The sequence below is a fragment of the Lepisma saccharinum genome, chromosome 1 (assembly GCF_977018435.1).
Source record: "Lepisma saccharinum chromosome 1, izLepSacc3.1, whole genome shotgun sequence".
In the NCBI taxonomy this organism is placed as follows: domain Eukaryota; kingdom Metazoa; phylum Arthropoda; class Insecta; order Zygentoma; family Lepismatidae; genus Lepisma; species Lepisma saccharinum.
The window spans coordinates 151,290,042-151,310,889 of record NC_139229.1 but is presented as its reverse complement, the minus strand read 5'-3'; the positions used below and the strand labels follow the sequence as shown (position 1 = coordinate 151,310,889).

The 20,848-nt window shown below is 37.6% G+C and overlaps 1 protein-coding gene across 4 annotated transcripts in view; it reads right to left on the bottom strand.

Moving 5' to 3' along the window:
- lig (ubiquitin-associated protein-like lingerer) overlaps positions 1–20,848 on the bottom strand; it is a 77,022-nt gene that overhangs the window by 43,506 nt on the left and 12,668 nt on the right. For all 4 annotated transcript variants that reach the window (XM_083140479.1, XM_083140505.1, XM_083140488.1 and 1 more), the window contains exons 5-11: positions 20,485–20,692; positions 19,772–20,002; positions 13,719–13,996; positions 12,652–12,892; positions 8,211–8,371; positions 4,229–4,552; positions 2,254–2,508 (exon numbers count right to left, since the gene is read on the bottom strand). In XM_083140479.1, the coding sequence (XP_082996605.1) occupies positions 2,254–2,508; positions 4,229–4,552; positions 8,211–8,371; positions 12,652–12,892; positions 13,719–13,996; positions 19,772–20,002; positions 20,485–20,692 (1,698 nt within the window). The remainder of the gene's footprint in view (positions 1–2,253; positions 2,509–4,228; positions 4,553–8,210; positions 8,372–12,651; positions 12,893–13,718; positions 13,997–19,771; positions 20,003–20,484; positions 20,693–20,848) is intronic.

The window sequence follows — 20,848 nt, the reverse complement described above, 5'->3', positions numbered from 1 at the left end:
TTTCTGAAATATCAAGGTAGTTTGGTAAGCTTTACTGATATCTTATTTTAATTTCGTTCTTAAAGTTTTGTGCTTAATTTCATGATGTATTACATTTCCCACTCTTTGCTTCCATTTTTTGTGGTGTGATGATTTTGTTTTCAGGTTTCAAATAATTTCCCGCGAGAACTAACACGGATAAGATGTTTTTTTTACACAAGAGCATGTGCATGGAACGCATTCATTAAAGACGATTTTGATTATTTCATAGAATTTATCAACAGCAATATCTACATCTTTGCATTCTTTTAGCTGATCCCAGTCAGCTAAACAGTTTTTCCAAATACATATTACGAAAATCTGCTCTCTTCAAATTATATCATTTCATGTTTGCATTTAAAGGTTTTTGATAGGCACGGTTTGTGTTAAAGTTATTCCTAGAGCGAGATGATGTTTATCTTCGTTTACTAATGGCTCTTGATGAAATATTTTTGTATTTTGAATATTTCAGTGGGGGTCCCTCCATGGAACAGAGGGAACAGGCTGTTCCCTCCTACTTATCGTCCTTTTTAGCTATTTAAATTATCTATAACAACATAATAAGAACACTTCTTTCTTCTGAGATCAACACACCGAAGAAAAACTTTCACCGTGACTGGAAGTTTGTTTACTTCACCTACCCTCGTCGTTCCACCCTCTGCTGTCTGACACAGAGTATTTCTGACCACGCATGAAGGTAAACGATGCTCATGGTGGATCCTCCCACAACGGAAGCTGAACTCTCTAGCTGTTCCCTACGAGAGACACAGCGAATTCATTTTCCTTAGACTTCTTGCTATGTGCTAAAGTTTAATTGCGTCGTAGTAATAGTTTTGAGTGTAGTAAGTCTACAGTTTCCTAATCTCATTGCAAAATTGCATCTGCCAGTCATAACGAAATGGAAAAATGTTCTACAGTCTAAGCATCTGCTAAATGCCTTGGCTAAACGCTGCGAAATAGCTTCCGAGGGAACAGCTTACATCCACCTGTTTCATCAGCCCCAAGATGCAGGCGGCAGCAGCAGGACAAGAAAGTGAATATTGCGAGCGTAGGGTTGCGAATGTTGTATGATCGACCAGCTGAAGACGAAAGCTTCTAGTTCATTGAATTTTACAGAAAAGACAGCAAACCAACACCTATCCTAACCTAATTAAAAACTAAAATGAAATCGTACACAAGGCATTTTCAAACAACTTACTACAACTCTGTAAAATGATTAACTAGATACTCTTCCAGTGGGAAATTATTGTCGTCCTTGTTTGTTCCTGAGAAGGGAGTTTGGAACAGTTTGGGTTTTGTCACAATTTCTACAAATCTAGCAGACATCATGAAAAAACTCAGCCATCTGATTGAGGTTATAGCATTGAGGACGTTTGATTACAAGAATGATCAACTCTACAAAAAAAATCAACTTCATAAAAAAAATGTGATTTTCTCTCTCTCTCTCTCTCTCTCTCTCTCTCTCTCTTTGACTACAAATAGAGATATGAAACAGGTTTCAACAAAAAAATTTCTCTGATGGCTCATAAATTGCTTTTATTAATTTTTCTATGTTGCACATCAACAATTTTGTTTTTAATGTTTTCTTTACATTATATCATATTTGCTTTCACATTGGCATTGGCATAATTTTAACATGCTTCATGTGTGTCACTTCTGACAATTTGTAAGATATGTTTATTTGGTTCATTTCAACAAGGGTTGAATTTTACTTGGTGTACTGTATTATATTACGACAGGTATGGGAAGGGAGAGGAGAAAGTGCATGTCACCTGCTCCCCTGCCTGATTTAGCACAGCACGTCACTGCAATATTTGTTCAAACTAGGTCGAGCGTTCTACTATTGGCATTCTGGATGGAATTTTTGCTTTCGGGTCGTTGAAATCAAGAAAGTATCTCAGTTCGCGACATTGTGCACCTAACTTGAGAAAGTCAGTGTTGGAATTTTTAATTTCAGGGATATTGAAATCGCCTCCATAAACCTTCAATGAAGCTTGACGGTGGCAGCTACAAGTCACAAAAAAGTACAAGTGTATTCTGAATTAAATATGGACCTTTTTCATGTCTTGCCAAAAGACCCAAGCAGAATTCACACATAATTGCCAAAATTTAAGGAATTCCCAGTCCAAAAGCACCCTGATGGTGTAAAGTTGATGCTCTCTAAGATAGAAACAAGACACAATTTACGAAAGCAGCCAAAAAGTCAATAACTTTGATAATCAAACCCAAACATACCTGACTCGCTGTGTAATTTGAAGATGCAGAGTAACTTGATGAGGGTTGATACACAGCACTGCTTGACTTCTGATTCTGATATGCAGGCTGATACGTGACGGTACTTGTAGCAGCAAAGGAGAGTGCAGAATCACTTTTCCCTATATCAAGCCCTGAGGAGGATGAATTTGTTCCCCTTTGTTGAGAAAATGATTGATTTGATTTGTGCTCTGCACTCTGCGAAGACGGGAATGTGATCGATTCAGGTCCCGGGAGCTGAAAAAGAATCAGGAGAAGTTAGAGAGACAAATACTTGTCTGCTACATATCGATGTCCTTATAAAAAGTTAAAGTCCCGATTCAAACACCACTTTTTTTTCCCCTCTGAAAACAACCATATGTCAAGTCCATGGGGAGCCCAGTAGATCCTCCCCTCAAACCTTTCCCAATATCCTCAGTTTTAGGAACTGACAGTATTTGTCACGTCCACGTGGAGTAAATGAGATGTTGCCAATTCAGATTCTTTAGAGACTTCATAATGTGAGGTTGCTGTTATCTTTGTGAGGCTGTGTTAGTGTGTTGTGCTACTTTTTTTATATACAATGTGGAGACCTTGGGAGTGTAACGTTGTTGCAATTCGTGTTGGATGTCTAAACATTGCAGGTAAAAGTGACAACAGTGCTTCTAAGAAAAACAGGTGTTGGCTTGAAACCTGATATGCATCCTCTCGAGCTATGTCAATGATACTGAATTGGTGTCTGAATCAGGACTTCAACTTTAACACAACTAGTGGATTTTCAAATATAAGTTTTTCAGGGGACTAAATTACTAGAATGAAAAAGAACTTCAATAAATTAACTTTGGCAATTAGACTTCATCAAGCTAAAAAATGTGAAGGTAGGCCTGTTGGGAAATGGGATGTCAAAAGCCTATCCCTTCGCCCCTTAAAATTTAATTTTGGCCATAAAACATGCACACATTGAAGCTTGTGCTCTGAATCACAAAAAACTTTTTGGCACACACATGGTATCAACGTAAAACAAAAGCAACAAACTGAAAAGCCTTAAATGCCTAAGCTGATTCCATGGCATTAGCTTCAATACTTGGCCACTTCACGGTAAATTTGAAATTATGTACTGCTCACAAATAAAATTTAATGAAAAGTAAAGTGCTCCCTGTACTTTGCACCATGCGATGAAGGCATATAAGGGGTGTGGAGTTAGGTCCCTACACTTTCTTGACCATGGGGGGTTGGTGTATCTGTGTGTATTAGTATGTGACTCATGGTATACACACAATATTCTGCCTTGATCGACATAGAACCAACTTTTTGACCAACGACTATGAATGAAAATCATTTCTTGACCCTAAATTAATCTGCACATTACATATGAGTACACTTTTCCCTTGCAAAACCAGTGTGCAGGTTATACATGCACAAGTAAATATGAATTATTTCTCTTGTAGTTTACGGTTATTACAAGCATAAGAACACAGTTTTTCGTTGTGACGTTTCAGGAGAACACACACTCCCTTCATCAGAAGTTTATTTTTAGTTTGACTAAAGATACAGTTATGTGTGCATTAGTATGTAAGTAGAAAACAAGTAAATATGGTATTACATAGTTTGTTGTATCAATTCTAAGGTGGAGAGTTGATGTTCAGAAACTAAGAGTAGTAGAGTTGCAAATTATACCTCCTTTTGGTCATTATAAATTCAGGCTGCAAGGTGATAAGACTTCCAACTATGTCATCTGATTGATTGATTGATTTGTTTTATTTTACTTCGCTTCTTTTGCCACTTTTGGCTAATTTGCGAAGATGGGGATAAGTGATGATATGATAAAATTCATGAATGGTCAATCTCAAACATCCATACCCCAGCTGGGATTCGAACCCAGGACCCAGTAAACTATCTATGTCATCTAAACATGACAATCAAATTACTAATGTCACACACTTTAAAGGGTTAATAAGTATACATATTTTAATCTAACCTTCTGACTCTGCCCTAAAGAAGCCGAGAGACTGGACTGGCTCAAATCCTTCCCAGACTGCGTTGTACTGCCTGAGTATCCATCCAGTGCAGAGGACTGGGTTTTCACCACACTGCTGCTACTTAGTTCTAGACTCGATGTCGGCACAGATGTCGACACGGAATCCAGTCCCGCCGAGCCACCTCCGGAATACTTGGACTGATCAGATGGAAAGTCAAACGAATTCGTCTCACTACCAAACTCTAAAGCACCAAATTGTACATCCAAGAAGCCAATTCCACTGTTTATGGCATCGCCTGGCATTTCAACAGCTGAGGATGGAATCTGCGTATGAAAAGAGAAATGCTACAATGGTGCTACAATAAGATGACACCATCGTGAACTCATTGCAGGCTAGTTTATAGAATTGTCAAAGCGGTATATTATTAACAATTGTACAGATGAACTAATCAATCCTTCTCATCTCCAAATGATACATCTACTTTTCCTGTCACATACACTATGCTGGTGTAAGCTTCTGTATTTAATGTAAACAAAAAGAAACATGTTAACACTTTCCCTGACGTGGGTGTGTTTTCACGCCAAAGGGAATCCAACCTTTCACTGGCGTGGGCGTACATACCCAGACACATGTGCTTCGTCTGAGCTATCCTGCCGCATAGCAGCTGAACACATGATTGCAAAATCTTTCGCAAGTGTTGAGGGAAGATCGCTCTTGACCTTGGAAACATTTGAGTCATTGTTTTGTGAGGTGCAAGTCTGTTTTTATCCCCACTGTTGTTATTGTGTTTCAGAGCTCCATGTGTTTGCAGCAGACCAAATGAAAGAAGAATGGCTTCCCTGGCAGCAAGATTACGAACTTGCTGTATCTATCCTGGCGGGCAATTTATACAAAATTAACCTAAAAGACATTTATTCTTCTTGTTTGGCAACAGCAACAAAGATGAAATCTTTTGTTATACAAAAGAAGAGAGACAAGTGTTGTGTGTTCAAGTTGTCTGTATCACTTTGTAAAATATCATGTTTCCGTGATTATCACACAAAGCACAATTACTAACTACTAAAACTATTACATTATAAATATATGCTTTCATTGATCCTCTACTGATATGTAGAACAAAAGATTTCATCTTTGTTGCTGTTGCCAAACAAAAAGAATAAATATGTCTTTTAGGTTAATTTTGTTTAAATTTCCCGCCAGGATAGAGACCGCAAGTTCGTAATCTTGCTACCAGGGAAAGAGTTAAAGACGTAAGTGGTTACACATCTGGTTGACTTTCTTTCGAGAAACAAGACACGCAGCCATAAAAAATTCAAAAATAGCACCTATCAAAGGTGAATTAGGAGAGTGGTGAATGTAAAGAAAAAACACAAAGGTTCAAAATGGAAGAATGATATTCAGTGGATCATCTATTTTGCATTTTTCAAGGGACCAAGATGAAAAAAAACAAAAAAACTTGAAATGCAGGACAATGAAAGGTCAGTAAAAAATTATTAAAAAATTATATCATTTGGTTCTACCTGGACCACGAAGAGTTAATGTATAATGCGGGAAAACATCTGGGAACATAAAGTCAAGGTTCCATTCTAAAATAACATTAAGGCCACGAGGAAAAGTTTCAGTGTTCAGCCCAAGGATACCCTCAGGTTTTTCCTCAGAGGGGTAGGGGGAGCAAAGCACTTCAGTCATAAAATTATTGCTACTATTATTATTACGAGGGGCATGTCAAAAAAAGGACCGATTGTTATTACAGAGAATAAAATCAAGCAAGAAAATTTTTATTTTGATGCTATACAAGTGCATACCATCGCACGTCGCAGATTAGACAGTGTTTGGCAATACACATCTGCTGTAATGGTTCATACCGGTTCCAGGAATTCCATGAGGATTACACCTTTTTGTTCCAAAAACACTGTTGCCATGATTTTGTGATGTGATGGTGTTTGCTTGAATTTCTTCGGTTTCGGTGAACAAGTGAGACACAATTGCATGGATTGCTGCTTCGACTCACCAGTGACGTACGATATCCAGGTTTCGTCTCCAGTCACTATGTTAGAAAACAGATCATCGCCATCCATCTCCCAGCGGGCCAAAAAATTAGGTGCTGATTTCATTCTTTCATCTTTGCGAGTATTTGTCAACATTTTTGGCACCCACCTCGAGCACAGTTTGCGATAACCCAGATTGTCCATTACAATTCGGTGCAATGTTTTATCAGACACTTCAGGAAACTCCTTGCCTAGATCATTAATGATGAAACGGCAATTGGATCGCACTTTCTCAACAACATGTTGCACAAGGTCATCTGTCTGAACTCCGCTCATTACGGTTGGTCCGTAAATGGCACACAATTCCCAATGAATGTCAGCTGCACTCCCATCCTTTTGCATTGAGAAATCTAATCACCGACCTCACCTCGCATTTGGCGGGATTTTCTATAACAGCAGCCATTTCAACTTCCTGCTACTCGCACGTACGCACCTCCACACTGAGAAATATACCTCTGTTGCAGGCACAGAATACTAAAGCATGCTTCCGTGCACGGGCAGCTTCGTCAGTGTTGCCAGTCCAAAGTAAAAAATTATCGGCCCTTTTCTTTTCTTTTCTTTTTTTTTTTTTTTTTTTTTACATGTGCCTCGTACTTTGTAAATCATAAAATTCAAATTGAATTGAAAATACTTTGGTATTGTATACAAGTTTAGACTTGAATTTACTATTTAAACTATCAAGTTGATGCAAAAATAATGTCTGAATTGTTTCACAAATAATTTTTCCTAATACATCTCATTGATTATGTTGCATGTTATATATAATTTTAAAGCTTATTTATTGCTCAATCTATCTGCCTTAAAATAATTTTCCTAACACTTGATTTACCTCGATTCTAGGCGAGTTACCATGCCACTGTCAAAGCAGGAAATGCCCATGATTTTGCTTCATGAGTTCAAACTTGGTCGCAGAACTGCGGAAGCAACGCGAAATGTCACTAAAGTGTGGGGTGGGGGAAGCATTTTTTTTATCATACAGTGTGTAGGTGGTTCTAAAAATTCCATACCTGCCATATGCATCTCGAAGATGAGGAGGGTTGTGGGTGTCCATCGGAAGTTCACAAGAAATGAAGGCGTTAAATGAAGCTGACCTGCTCAAAACAACAGGAAAGGTTGCAGAAGAATTCAATGTTAATCAATCGACCATTGTTCGCCATTTGAAGCAAATTAGGAGGGTGAAAAACTACATTAGTGGCATGAGTTCGTGAGGCACGAATTGAAATGAGAATAAAAAAAAAACAAAAAAACAGCCATTGTAAAGTATGCTCTGTGCTCACTTTTCTCAACAATAACATCCAATTTCTCGAACGCATTGTGATGTACAACGAACTGTATCCTATAAGACAATCGACGACATTCAACACAATGGTTTGACCACAACGAAACTCCTAAACAATCCCCAAACCGATATTGCATCCAAAGAATGTCATGGTGACTGTTTGGTGGTGCCATCTACTACAAACTATCTGAATCTGGAATTGCCTTGTTTCCTTTCCAAAAACATCTATCACTTTGTTCATGAACAGTTCTATGTTCTTTTGTACTTTTTCACAATGTACAGATATCAAACAGAGACCACTTAATCTAATGTCCTTTATGGTACGTCTGATCCCTGATTTTAAATGTCTGAGGGTACTTAAAAAATAAAAGTAATGATTCAATAAGACAGGGTGTGAATTATCAGTCACATCCCCACTTCAGGAAATGATTTCCGGACATTTTGTAATCCCAAACACCCGAACCAAATTAGTACATATTGTTGCATACAGACATTTTTCAGTGGCATCATCCCATTTGGATAAAAATAAAATGTATTTATAGCACACTGGCAACTGATTACATAAAAAAATACTGGTTAATGCTCACTTTAACTTTAAAACAAAGCTCACAAAGTACATTTTGCACAAACATTGATAAATGATTTTATGAATACCTTTGAAGGTGGTGGTACCCTAGGCCTCTGCGTTTTTGTTCGAGATGGCAAAGACTGAACAGCACTTTGGGATGTCACAGGTGCTGGAACTGACGCTGCTACTTTCATCTGACTGCTGTAACTCGCCACAGAGCCGCCAAAGCTGGATGTCGAGAATGAAGCTGTAACATAAAATAAATACATGATGGTTGCGGTAAACGTGGTTTAAAATTACTTACGTGAAATTTAGAAAATTTTGCACTTCCACGTTGCACAGTTTAATGGTTAAATCCTATTAATGAATGAAGACAGTGGATCTTCTAAATTAATAGGATTTAACCATTAAACTGTGCAATGCGGAAGTGCGAAATTTCACGTAAGTAATAAAATAGAGAATATACATGCCTCTTATTCATTCTGAAGACAATTCAAATTCTTAAAGTAGAAACTCTGTCTTCAAACTGCTACTTGTCAAATGTACTATAAGCCCAGAAACTAAATGCTTGGTGGCTGTGGCCAAATCTGGAACTAACGATGGTATGCAACATGTAACAATGCCCCTTCACATTTACAATACGCAAGTTTTGTCACAGTAATGTAGATGGGAGAGAATATGTTGCGACAGAAGTCTAGTTCTGAGTTGCAGACTTTAAGTCTATTCCAGCTTGTAAAAATAAACTAGTGTATGTTAAAGTTTGCAAGATTACTGACGATCCTCAAGACAAAATTTCAAGTTAGTATGTTGGAGTGGTAAAGTGGTAAAGGCCTGGACATGTTGGTAAGATGGCAGGTTCCAATCTCTTTTAGAGCCGATTATTAACTAGAATTAGTGTATTGTCGACATATACAAGAAGCAAAATACGATAAATCTAATTCCTCGTCGATGCCACTTAGGATGTGTTTTTCGTGTAGTTTCTTCAATACAAAATAACTTCTAACAGGAGGCAATAGAATGGACAGAGAGATATTGGCAAAAATCTTAACCCTTTGAGATCCACCCTGCGAGGTAAAATATGAGTTGATCGTTTTTCAATAAAATAGAAGAACAATGACAACTCGTATACCTAGTGGTGTAGCAACATATCGCGAGGTCCTGGGCGAGATGAGAATACGAGTCCCCAACCTGTTTTTAAATTTGAAATCTCAATGTGACTCGATACAAAATCTTCAGAGATACATCAGCAAATTATCATATTTATATAATAAATTATTCAAGAAAATTATATTTAATAATTTCAGTTATTATAATGTTTAACTAGAATTTAAAGCCAGATAAAAAGAGAATGTTTTGTATCAACCCCATGAGACACGAGGCTCCGGGCGGTTGCCCACTTCACCCACCCCTTGATATGCCACTGCATATACCTCCTTTACAAATTCTTTGGCACCCCGCTGCAAAACAACCAAAGATGACATCATACTACTGAGAAAACCTTCGCGTTCACTGTGTTAATTGTGGGCTCAGACAGAGATCACGAAGCTTGCCAATCGTAAAACTGCGCATGCTCAGCCGCAGTCTTCTTAGGTAAACTGTTGAATCATACACGACATGGACCATCCTATATGTGACCGAATTCTAAATGTCCTCGTTTACAATATGTAGAGTTAACAAGTAAACATTGTGTTTCGTAGTTTCGAGGAACACTAATTTAATTTAATGTACTTTTTATTAATAGCAGATAGTATAGTGCAATATGGTTTCAACACATGGGTAGAAGCATATAAGTGATAAATCAAGAAGGACTGTGTGGTCCGGTCACTATGATACCTGATCACCACACGAAGGGTCCCCGGTTCGATTCTCCCCATAGCACTGTGGTGTTTTTTTAAGGATAGAATGCCAACTAATGCAAACCTGTAAAAAAAATTATTGTGTATTTGATGAAAAATGTATTTATTTTTAATAGAAATTGCAAAGAGTTTTCAAACTGCTCAATACAAAACTACTTTAACAAAGTTGAAACCATAAAATGAAACGAATGAAGTAAATGTAATAAAAAAAATGTAAATAGTGTATTATTTAAATCTAGTGTTTGCATAGAATTGATGTAACTATATTATTTTCTTGTGCATCATGGGTTTACTGATGAAGCAATGCTATTAAATCTTGCCTCTAAATCAATAAACAGACTCAAACGTTAATGTTGTAATTGTTAGTAGCCTCGTGCGAAGTTGTAATTTCATGAAGTGATCTCTCTCGCAATTTTCCATTTATATTTCTTCAGTGTCTATTAAAATAATAAGTGATTTATGTTGTTTTATACCTTGAAAAATTATGTAGTTTTAGGGATTGTATACATGCAGTGAGCGAATAAGATATCGACTTTGTATCACTGCACTCATCATTCCTTATTTACATACAAACGTTTCTTAAAAATTGAAAGAATATCCACCTGGGTTCTCAGCCTGTGTATAGTACCGGCAGCAACCCACCATCGTGAGGAAATTGGGGAGCTACGAGCGAGTAGCGTAACCCGGTTTCGGAAATCTCCTATAACGGTTGAGGGTTCGACGTGCTGACCTCATGTCACCCACCCCATTACCGGTTCAAGTTATCAACACCTCTATGTAGGATTGTGGAAGGAGGCTGGCAGTATCAGGTGAAATCATGGATTAAAAATGCATATGCTGTGGTTACAGATTTTAAAAAAAATCACTGTCTAAATGAGGATTCGAACACACACATGTTGGTGGTGCCTCATTGGCCCAAAAAAAAAAAACCTAACCTAACCACGCATGAACATGCATCCTTCAGAGCATGAAGCCATAACACTAATCATTCACCTACTCCTTATATTGGTAGGTATATATTTACTTATCATGTAAGTTTTCGAATTGCTTTACTACTGGCGATGCAAATTTATTTTCACTTATTTTCTTTCAGATGTAGTTGTTTCTCCAGACTGATACATTTTTTCACCTTCTACCACCCATGGAGATCCTTATGGAATACATTATTGGGATGCAACTCACAGGAAAGAAAATATCTTAGTTTAAAAAAAATTTGGTGGGAATGTTGTGTTCAGTCACACATTTGACCTCAAAATTTTTCATCTTTGAAGTTTTGCTTGCAACGCCACCATCAACAGAGCATTTTCTGGGCATGTAGTACATTAACAAATACTTTTTGCACTTAACGCACGTCGAAGGTTGTTAATAACTTCACACCCCAATAACATGAATTGCAATTGAGACAAAAATGTATACTGCAGTTCTGTAATTTTGGGGGGGTTCTGGAACCAAAAAGATAAGGTAAAGCTTTAGGTTGTCCAATCTCTATAAGGAATGCTTTTAAGTTGTCATATTTCTACAAAGAATGCTTTTAAGTTGTCCTATTTCTACAAAGAATGCTTTTAAGTTGTCCTATTTCTACAAAGAATGCTTTTAAGTTGTCCTATTTCTACAAAGAATGCTTTTAAGTTGTCCTATTTCTACAAGGCATTATTTAATCTTAGGAGGATGAACCTCTCACGTGACTGTATTCTCGTTGAAGCTGATGCCTTTTCAAGCGTGCAATTCTCAAACTTGCTGCAAAATACAAAAATTTTTTCACTAGAACTATTTGTCCTGGACAGACTAAATTGGCTTTGTTTTATTTCATAAAGACAGGGCTTTCAGTGGAGGTAAAATTTATACACTTTGCCTCCCAATAATTAGTATTAACGGAAGAAGAAAGTTGAATTTTTAAAAAAACAAATTGACATACAGCACACACAGTCGCCTTCTCAATAGGTAGAAGTGAATGAAGAAATTTATGTAGTGGTGGTACATTCCTATAACCGTGCAAACTTTCGTTGATATCACACTGATACTTCTCGAGTCAAAAATAATAACATTCTATAGAGGGGCAATGTTGCCAGCTTCGGGACATTGTTCGGAATTTCGCTTTTAGCATTGGATCTATGGATACTGGATGGACCAAATTTGGAGGGAAGCATGGCAAAAGACCACTCTATGAGGATATGTAATGCACGTGGCACAACTTTGAAAAAAAATAAATTGGAATTTATGGAGTTTGAAAATTTTGCGTAATTACAGAAAATGTTGAACTTGAACCTTCGCACTCGCTTTGAGTATGTCATACCTTCATATCTATACTATATATAAAAAAAAGACAGAACTGAAACATCATGTGTAGTCCTCAAGAAATGACATGTTACTTGCTGCCGCACGCTGCTGGTTAAATATCGACCGTCTGGTATAAAGGGGTATACATACATGTGGCATTCGAAATTTCAACCGCCGGGCCGCTAAAGGTTTTGTCCAATCACAGGATGGGTGGAGCTACCAAAGGTTCAAATTGGTCAATTTTAACTAAGACAGCTTTCAACTGTGAGCTGTGACATGAGCTGCACTTTCTGCAGATCGAGGCGGCACTGCAGAGATGGGCAGGATTCAAATGACCACCTCCGCCATAAATGGCAAATAAAATAAAGTGTACACTGTAGTAAGAGACTGCTACCTGCAGATGAAGTAAATGCTGAGGGACTTGAAGGCTGGTACGTTGCTGTTGATGGCACAACATAGCTGTTTGATGTCGAAGAAGGTACTGCCCCAAAAGATGATGCCGCCGAGTTGTTGCCAGACACAGAACTGCTTCCTAACCCAACAGCAGATTTCAGGCTTTCCGTCGCCTGAGTTAGCTGGTTCAGGTACTGAGTCTGTGCTGCAGTCATTACACCGACACCAACTGGAACTGGGTTCTGGAATTAAAACAAATTAATGCAATGAGTTAGTGATGTGACAAGGCAGAAAACTGATTGGTACCAATGTACTCGTTGATAACATCTTGAACAGGTTACATGTCTATATTTCACTGAAACACAATGTAATTTTCAGCATGGTTAAAGTAAATGTTTAGGTTTGTATTTATCCTATTTTATATTTATTCTACTTGCTCTTACCATGGCAACTGGATCACGCCGATTGATTCAAAGGTTCATGTGACCCTTGATGGGGGGAAAAAAAGTGGTCTTTGATCTCTCAGCCTTTAGTAAATACTAAGGATGGGACCGATTAATCGGTACTCTATCTGTATCGGCCGATATAGGCATATCGGTGTATCGGTAAAATTACCGATTATTTTACCGATCTGATATATCAATAAATATCTGATAATTTAGTGCAAAATGCTGCCATTTTGTTGTAATTTTTATGGATAATCTCCATACCGTACTTTCTAAAAAATTAATGTCTAAATATGTAATTTATTTTGCACTGCAGTCACCTCAAAACACACATTTATTAAGGAGGTCAATGAACCTTTCACGTTCTTCAAGGATCATTTCTAATTTTATATCGGATCGGTAGAATATCAGTTATCGGTATTGGTAAATTTTATATCGGTACTTTATCGGTATCGGCCAAAATTTCATATCGGCACATCCCTAGTAAATACTGATACATACTAAATGATCTCACATATCCATGCTTTCTGAAGACAAACATATCACACACTACACATTTGCATGCCTGGTTGACATGCAAATAGCTGGAACAATTCAACAATCACCAAGAACACAAACTTACCTGTGCCTGTTGACTAGGGGTTGGTGGTAGGTTAGAGCTGTAGTCCGTGGTTTGGGGTAGTGGGACAGAATTGGATGTTAAAGCGTTGGAGAGATTCTGCCCGGACAATGACGTTGAGAGATCTTGATTTGTGGAATCCTGAAGAGGTTCCGAGTTTAAGGCTGGCTGTATGGTTGTACTGGGAGCACTAGGTGTAAAGACCTTCGTATCAGCCAAGGACCCCGTGTACTCCTCATTATCCCAATCTTCTGGGGAAGGAAAATCATCTCCCCACTTATCTGAAAGTAAAAAAATATATAATGTGACAATAACATAAAGGTATCCTCAAAACTGAAAAAAAAAATGGCATATTCTGTTCAATGAGCTGCAGTCCTGTTCTCTGCCATTTATGCTATCAACTGTGCAGAATTCATTTGAACAGAACTGTGGAAGACAAGCAGTCTTTGAACAGGGTGTTTACCAAAATAACAAATCCAAAATTCTTCACTTTTTCATGAAGTTTTCTTGACCATTCTTTCATTTTTCTTGACCTATTGTTACCTTTTTTGTAACATTTATTTAATCGCCCCCTACTTAGGTATAGTTGGAAATTACGAAAATATATATTTTTATTCAATTAAAAAACCCTATCACAAGGTCGGTTAAGATGAAAACTGAAGCTGCACTTTAACAACAGATTTCTCTAATTATTAATGCATAATTAATACTCACGTTTTCCACGAAGCTGTTTTACATTATTTTCTATTAATTTTGGTAGCCACTGCTACCATCCTCGTTGGAATTCGTTGTGTTGTTGCTTGGCACGTTCGTTTTTTCCTAAATCGCAGCTAAAGTCGTTTTCACGTTCAGAAGACACAACAGCGCTTATGGAGAAACCGCACAGTGTTGCCAATACAGCGCTAGCTCATGTCGCCGGGAAATGATGACCTCCCTTCACAATGAAGGTGTTACATATTTTGTATATATAATGATAATTATATGTAATTATTAATATTAATATTATACTGTGAACGTTACAGTTACCATTTTTACTATGATCCATTGCGATCACTACACACGCGAGTGTAATGCACGAATATGACACTTCAGAAATCACTTAAAGTAAAAATCACTGAGAGCTCACACAACTGAAAACACTTTTTCGGGAGAGGGAAAAAGTCTAAACAGACCAAAGTAGATCTCTCACTCAAGTAAGGGGAACCTGGCACATGGGTTAAATACAAGTTGCAACCCAAACAAACAAATGAGTTATGGCCCACGTGAACTGGTGAATGACTCAAGCAAGGCATGTCATATTTCTACCTTGAAGCCCCATATTTTGTCACGTGTTGGAAAGCCTTTCAAAGGTTAATATGGTGTCTATGAATTTATGTGTACGTTGGAAACTGAAAGGTGATCTTCATTTCAGTATTAATGTCGACAGTAATGTAAACGAAAACAACGTGTATTTGCAACAGCACTAATGTTGCTCACAACAGCAGCATTGGAAATAATCGTCAATTATCAAATTTAAGTAATTTCAATTCTATTATAACAAACTGCATGAAGTTCATATTTTTACTGAATGGAAATAAAATAACTCGAAAACGTGGTGGTGATAGCCGGAATGCTGCGGTGAGTCGGCTCAAGATGGCCAGACAACGTCTCCTTACTTCGCGTGCGGTTCGGGTTAAAAAGAAACTACAAATGCATGGAAGTAATATTTCTGGGAACCTTTGAGTGGTTATAAAATATAATTTCATTATTTTCTCCACAACTTTGTCGCTGGAAGTTTTTACTTGGTCTACTGCACGAATATAAAAAATCTCTACATACTTTATTTGAATATTTTTTAATGTGAATATGCTTTAAAGTATTGATAAATTCTGAGTACCACCATCACCTATGACAATTAAAAAACAGTGTCAATTTTTTTAATAATGAATGCTTCAATTTTACGGCATGTTTCAACGTTAGGAATGAAAACAATGTAAAAATTGTGTTTTCACGGAAAATTTGCGTTTTTAATTTATCTAAAATTATGTAAGCAAGTTACCAGTTTTTTGTGTTCACCATCGTATTCTCTACAAAATTTCCTGCAAAACTGCAGGTACCGATTTTACTTAAGCTAAATTTGTAAATCCAGAAATTTCACAACAGCACGCTCGTATTTCCCATAAGAGCCCATTGTGTCTTCTGAACGTGAAAACGACTCTAGGTGTGCTGCTGTCGCCTGTATGTCTGCATATATGTCGTGGTGTGCCCGACCACTATCTATGTTCAGTTCATGGTTGTATAGTGCATGATGGCGTGTGTTTCTTTAATTTTTGTGTCTGAGAGAGTGCTTTGTATTTGACATTTACTTTCTGAATTTTATGGTTGTGGAATTTGATATGCTTGGCAAGTCCAGTGGAGGGTTGGGCAGTTTTTGCATTTGATAGGTGCTGCTGAATTCTCTCACTGATGGGCCTGACGGATTTGCCGATGTAATGAGACTTGTGTGAAATTTGGTTGTTGTAGGGGCGGAGAGCTTTGGTAAGGTAGTTGGATGTGGTAGGATGGTAGGGAAAGGCAAACCACTTGGTTTTGATACTGGGATCTGGTTGCGATGGTGGAGCGGGTTGTGTTGATGTGCAGGTTGTCTGACTTGGATTTCAGCTTTGGTGCACCATCTGGAGAGTTGCCATTCAGTATATCCATGTTTTAGTGCCAGTTCCGTGATGGTTGCTATCTCGTCCCTCAGGTCTTCTTCTCTGGAACAGTAGGAGAAGGCTGTTCGGAAGAAGTTTAGCCATACGTTGGCCTTTTGTTTGGGTGGATGGTTGGATATTGCATGGATATATTTGTTGCCTGCATCTGGTTTTCTGAAAAATGTGGTTGTGTATTTGTTTCCCATGCAGCTGATGGTGAGGTCCAAGAAATTTATTTTGCCCTGCTTTGCATGTTCTATGGTGAATTTTAGTCTGGGGTGGATGCTATCCAGTTTTTCCAACAACAGGTTGATCTCTTCGGGTTATTTGTATATGACTATGGTGTCGTATGACAAGGATGGTGGCAGTGGCTACCGAAATGAATAGAAAATAATTTAAAACAGTTTCACACAAAACGTCAGTACCTTCATTATTTATTACCGCGTCTCTCAATCCCTTAGTATGAATAGTAGGGATGGGCCGATATGAAATTTTGTCCGATACCGATAAAGTAACGATATAAAATTTACCGATACCGATAACCGATATTCTACCGATCCGATATAAAATTAGAAATGGTCGTTGAAGAACCTGAAAGGTTCATTGACCTCCTTAATAAATGTGTGTTTCAAGGTGACTGCAGTGAAAAAGAAATGGCATATTTAGACATTTACTTTTTCAGAAATAAGGGCATGGAGATTATCCATAAAAATTACAACAAAATGGCAGAATTTTGCACTAAATTATCAGATATTTATCGATATATCGGATCGGTAAAATAATCGGTAATTTTATCGATAAACCGATACACCGATATGCCTATATCGGCCGATACCGGTAGAGTACCGATTAATCAGTCCCATCCCTAATGAATAGTAATGCATGTAAAAATTAATGCTTCAGACTTCATCCTGGATGGGGAATGGCCACATTACATTAATATTTTCACAAAACTTTGCACACACAAGAATGTAATTCTGAAGAAACAAAGTGAACAAATCTTAACCACAACTTAATACAATTTTAGATTTCCAAATATTCAATTTTATCAAATCTCAGGTATATAACAATGGGAATTCACTATACTGTAAAAAATAGCAAAAATTCTTGACAAGCATAATTTCTTGACTTGCTTGACCTACCTGTTGATTTCTTGACTTTTTCTCGACTTTCTTGACTGGTACCCTGTTGAAAGACCTGAAATGTAGGCTGTGGCAGCTCTCTCATGAACAGCTGAATATTAAAAACTGGTTTGTATGAAACACTTCACTTGCAGAAAACTAATTAGAAGTAAAAGGTCAACCAGCAATAGACCCTGCCTCAGTAGTTTCATAGCAAATTATTTCACTTTCATTGAAGAGAATCTATTTGGGTATCAGCAGATCAAAGTTCACAGATGTTTCAGAGCTTTCAAAAGCTAACATCATCAGACTGAACTGCATAGATGTGTGTGTGAAATAGGGCTCAGATAGCGATGGTGATGTATTAACAGATACTAGTGTTATTGGATCAGAAATTAAAGTTGGAATGCTTTTCTGGCATTTTGGGCTTTTACAGAGTCCACGTCATTCGGAGTCTACTTATCATGATGGAAATTGTGAAAAAAATTGAAATGTGACCAGCTTTTGTACTGGAAACTTGATCTTTTATTCATCACAAATATGTGGCTCTAGACTTGACACACAACCAATAAGGTCCAGACAACGGAAATACATTTGTCTTAAAGGATATTGATCAACGTGCAAAATAGTGCAGAGTTTTTACCAGTTTGAACACATACTGATGCATGGCAATTGTAATTAAAAATTCAACGCATTCATTAACTGTAAGTATTCCACTGCAAGTACATGGTCTTTCAAATGAAATGCCCTGTTTAACGAGTGTTTCATTTGTTACACGTTTTCATCTGATGCCATCAGGAAAAGCCAACAATTGTGGACAGTAAGCTGTCTATTGAGTCCGAGCCAGAAATCAGGAGTCCAATGAAAAGTTTAGACATGCAACTTTTGCATGAGCACCACATCCAAAATCAATTAGGCGATATGTGAAGCACTTTAATGAGACAGGTAATGTTCAAGGCGATATGTGAAGCACTTCAACGAGACAGGTAATGCTCGAGATCGCCCTAAACAACATATGCAACGAACAGTCAGAACACCAGATCATGTTGCAGAAGCGCATCAAGCTGTCACCAATGGACTGCTTAAGAAATATTTATGATGATTATCAGTTGAGACTGGCATGTTGGTGACAATAGGATGCCTGCAAACAAAAATTAATTTTCCAACTTGATCAAATATAAACCAGATATGCTTTGGTGCAGTGACGAAGATTACTTTTACTTGACACTTTTTTAAGCAAGTCGTCTTTGAACAAGCACTAAGGCATTGGGCAAACTGAGACTGAAGATGGAACAATGTGCTGCACCCAACCACTGTGAAACCCGGAATAGAGTTTTTGAAAACATGTGATTCGATCACGGGAAGTGTTGAACAGACATGGTGGATCCTTTGATCATGTTATGTAAATAAATTTTGAACTATGCTTTTCAGACAACTGTAGTTGTTTTGCCTGTGGAATGAAAATAAAATTAATTATAAATTTTTCATACTATGGGAATGAGAGATGCAGTAATAGATAATTAAGGTACTCACTTTTTCCGCGAAGCTGTTTTAGATATTTTCTATTAATTTCGGTAGCCACTGCTACCATCCTCGTTGGAATTCGTTGTGTTGTTGCTTGGCACATTTCTGTTGTCTTCCGTTACTGCAGCAATTAACACAGGTGAACAGCAGACGACATATACGCAGACACACAGGCGACAACAGCACACCTAGCGGCGATTTACAGGCAACAGCAGCACACCTAGCGGTGATTTAGGAAAACACAACAGAAACACTCCAAGCAACAACACAACAAATTCCAACGAGGATGACGGCAGTGGCTACCGAAATTAATAGAAAATAATTAACAGATTCGCGGAAACTGTGAGTACCTTCATTATAAACTTTTGTTACTGGGGCATTTCATTTTTTTAAAGACACTATACATGCAGCATTGTAACAGTTTCACTTTAAAATATTCAAGAATTACATCAGAATACACAAAATGATGTCATTTAATCTCGAAGTCTCTATTTATACACAATACTGGTGCAAAGTAAAACTTAAAATTCATGCAGTTTCTAGATTTAGATTTCCGTGAAAGTGCTAGGTGTTATTTTTCTGGACTTTGAAAAATAACCAACTCCAGAAAACTGTTGGTAAATCAATTCAAACTGATAGTTTTCAGACACTAATACTACGAGTTTTCAAGATACTGGAATCAATTTCACCACCTTTCTCACAAAATTGTTTTCTTGCATGAATCTTCCTAGCGACTTACCCATCTTAAGTGTTTCCCCTGAGTTGTCATCAACTTGTGGGTTATTCCAAGTGTCAATTGACCTGGGAAAGCCACCTTTCTCCCTGTTCTGGAACGTCCGAGGTCCCATCCTCCCACCTCGACCACCTCTTCCTGACCTGCCTGGTCCATTCATCATCCTTCCACCTCGTCGGGGTCCATCTCTAGAATCTTCCAAATTCTTCTCATTCTCCTTGTTTTCTCTTCCTCTCCCTGGATAAAATTAATTGCTATAAATCATCTGTATTTTTATTGTCTTTTCACTTGAATGTATAATCATGACCAAGTGGTGTTAAATGTTTATCTCTGCATTTTATAACTACTCCATAGCTTCCAATAAAGAGCATTATTGTAATTGAGGTTTGTGACGAGATGAAAGCAAAATAATGCCATATTGGCATAAAGTTTGTGAAATTTATAATTTTTCCCATAAATAACCTTTAACATTATCCCACAAATCATGTAATATCTTTTTCAAATAATTTTCTAAATATTTCAATAATGCATCTGAATTCAGCAAACAATGAGCACAGCACAGACCTAACACAAATGATTTCTGGAATATTATTACTATTATTGATGATAGAACACTACAACAAAGAAATTAAAAACATAGATGTGTCTCGAAAAACAGCTAAGACCCATTTCTACCAATCGCCTGCAAGTCATCACAATCTACTGTGGAACATACTTACACCCCCGACTGTCTGAAGATCCTCGGCCACGCATTCTTGGAGGTCCACCTCCTCTGCCCCTTGAACGTTCTCTCTCTGGTCCTGGCTCCTTTTCACGATTCCAGTCACCTGCTTGATGGTTCTCTTTGTTATTTACTGTTGGTTCCATTTTAGAAGTTGTATTTGGTTGACGGTTTTTCTTCTTCTTACCAGTAGTTTCCCATTCTCCCTAAAAGTGAACAATTGACACTTTATTAGAAATGGACCAATTCTCAAGAGCATTTATCAACCAATAATAGTCTTCATGTTAACATGACACTCCTTGTGGTGCTCAGCATGCTATGGTCATTGAATGTTTATTGTTGGGTTGAAACAACAACAAGGT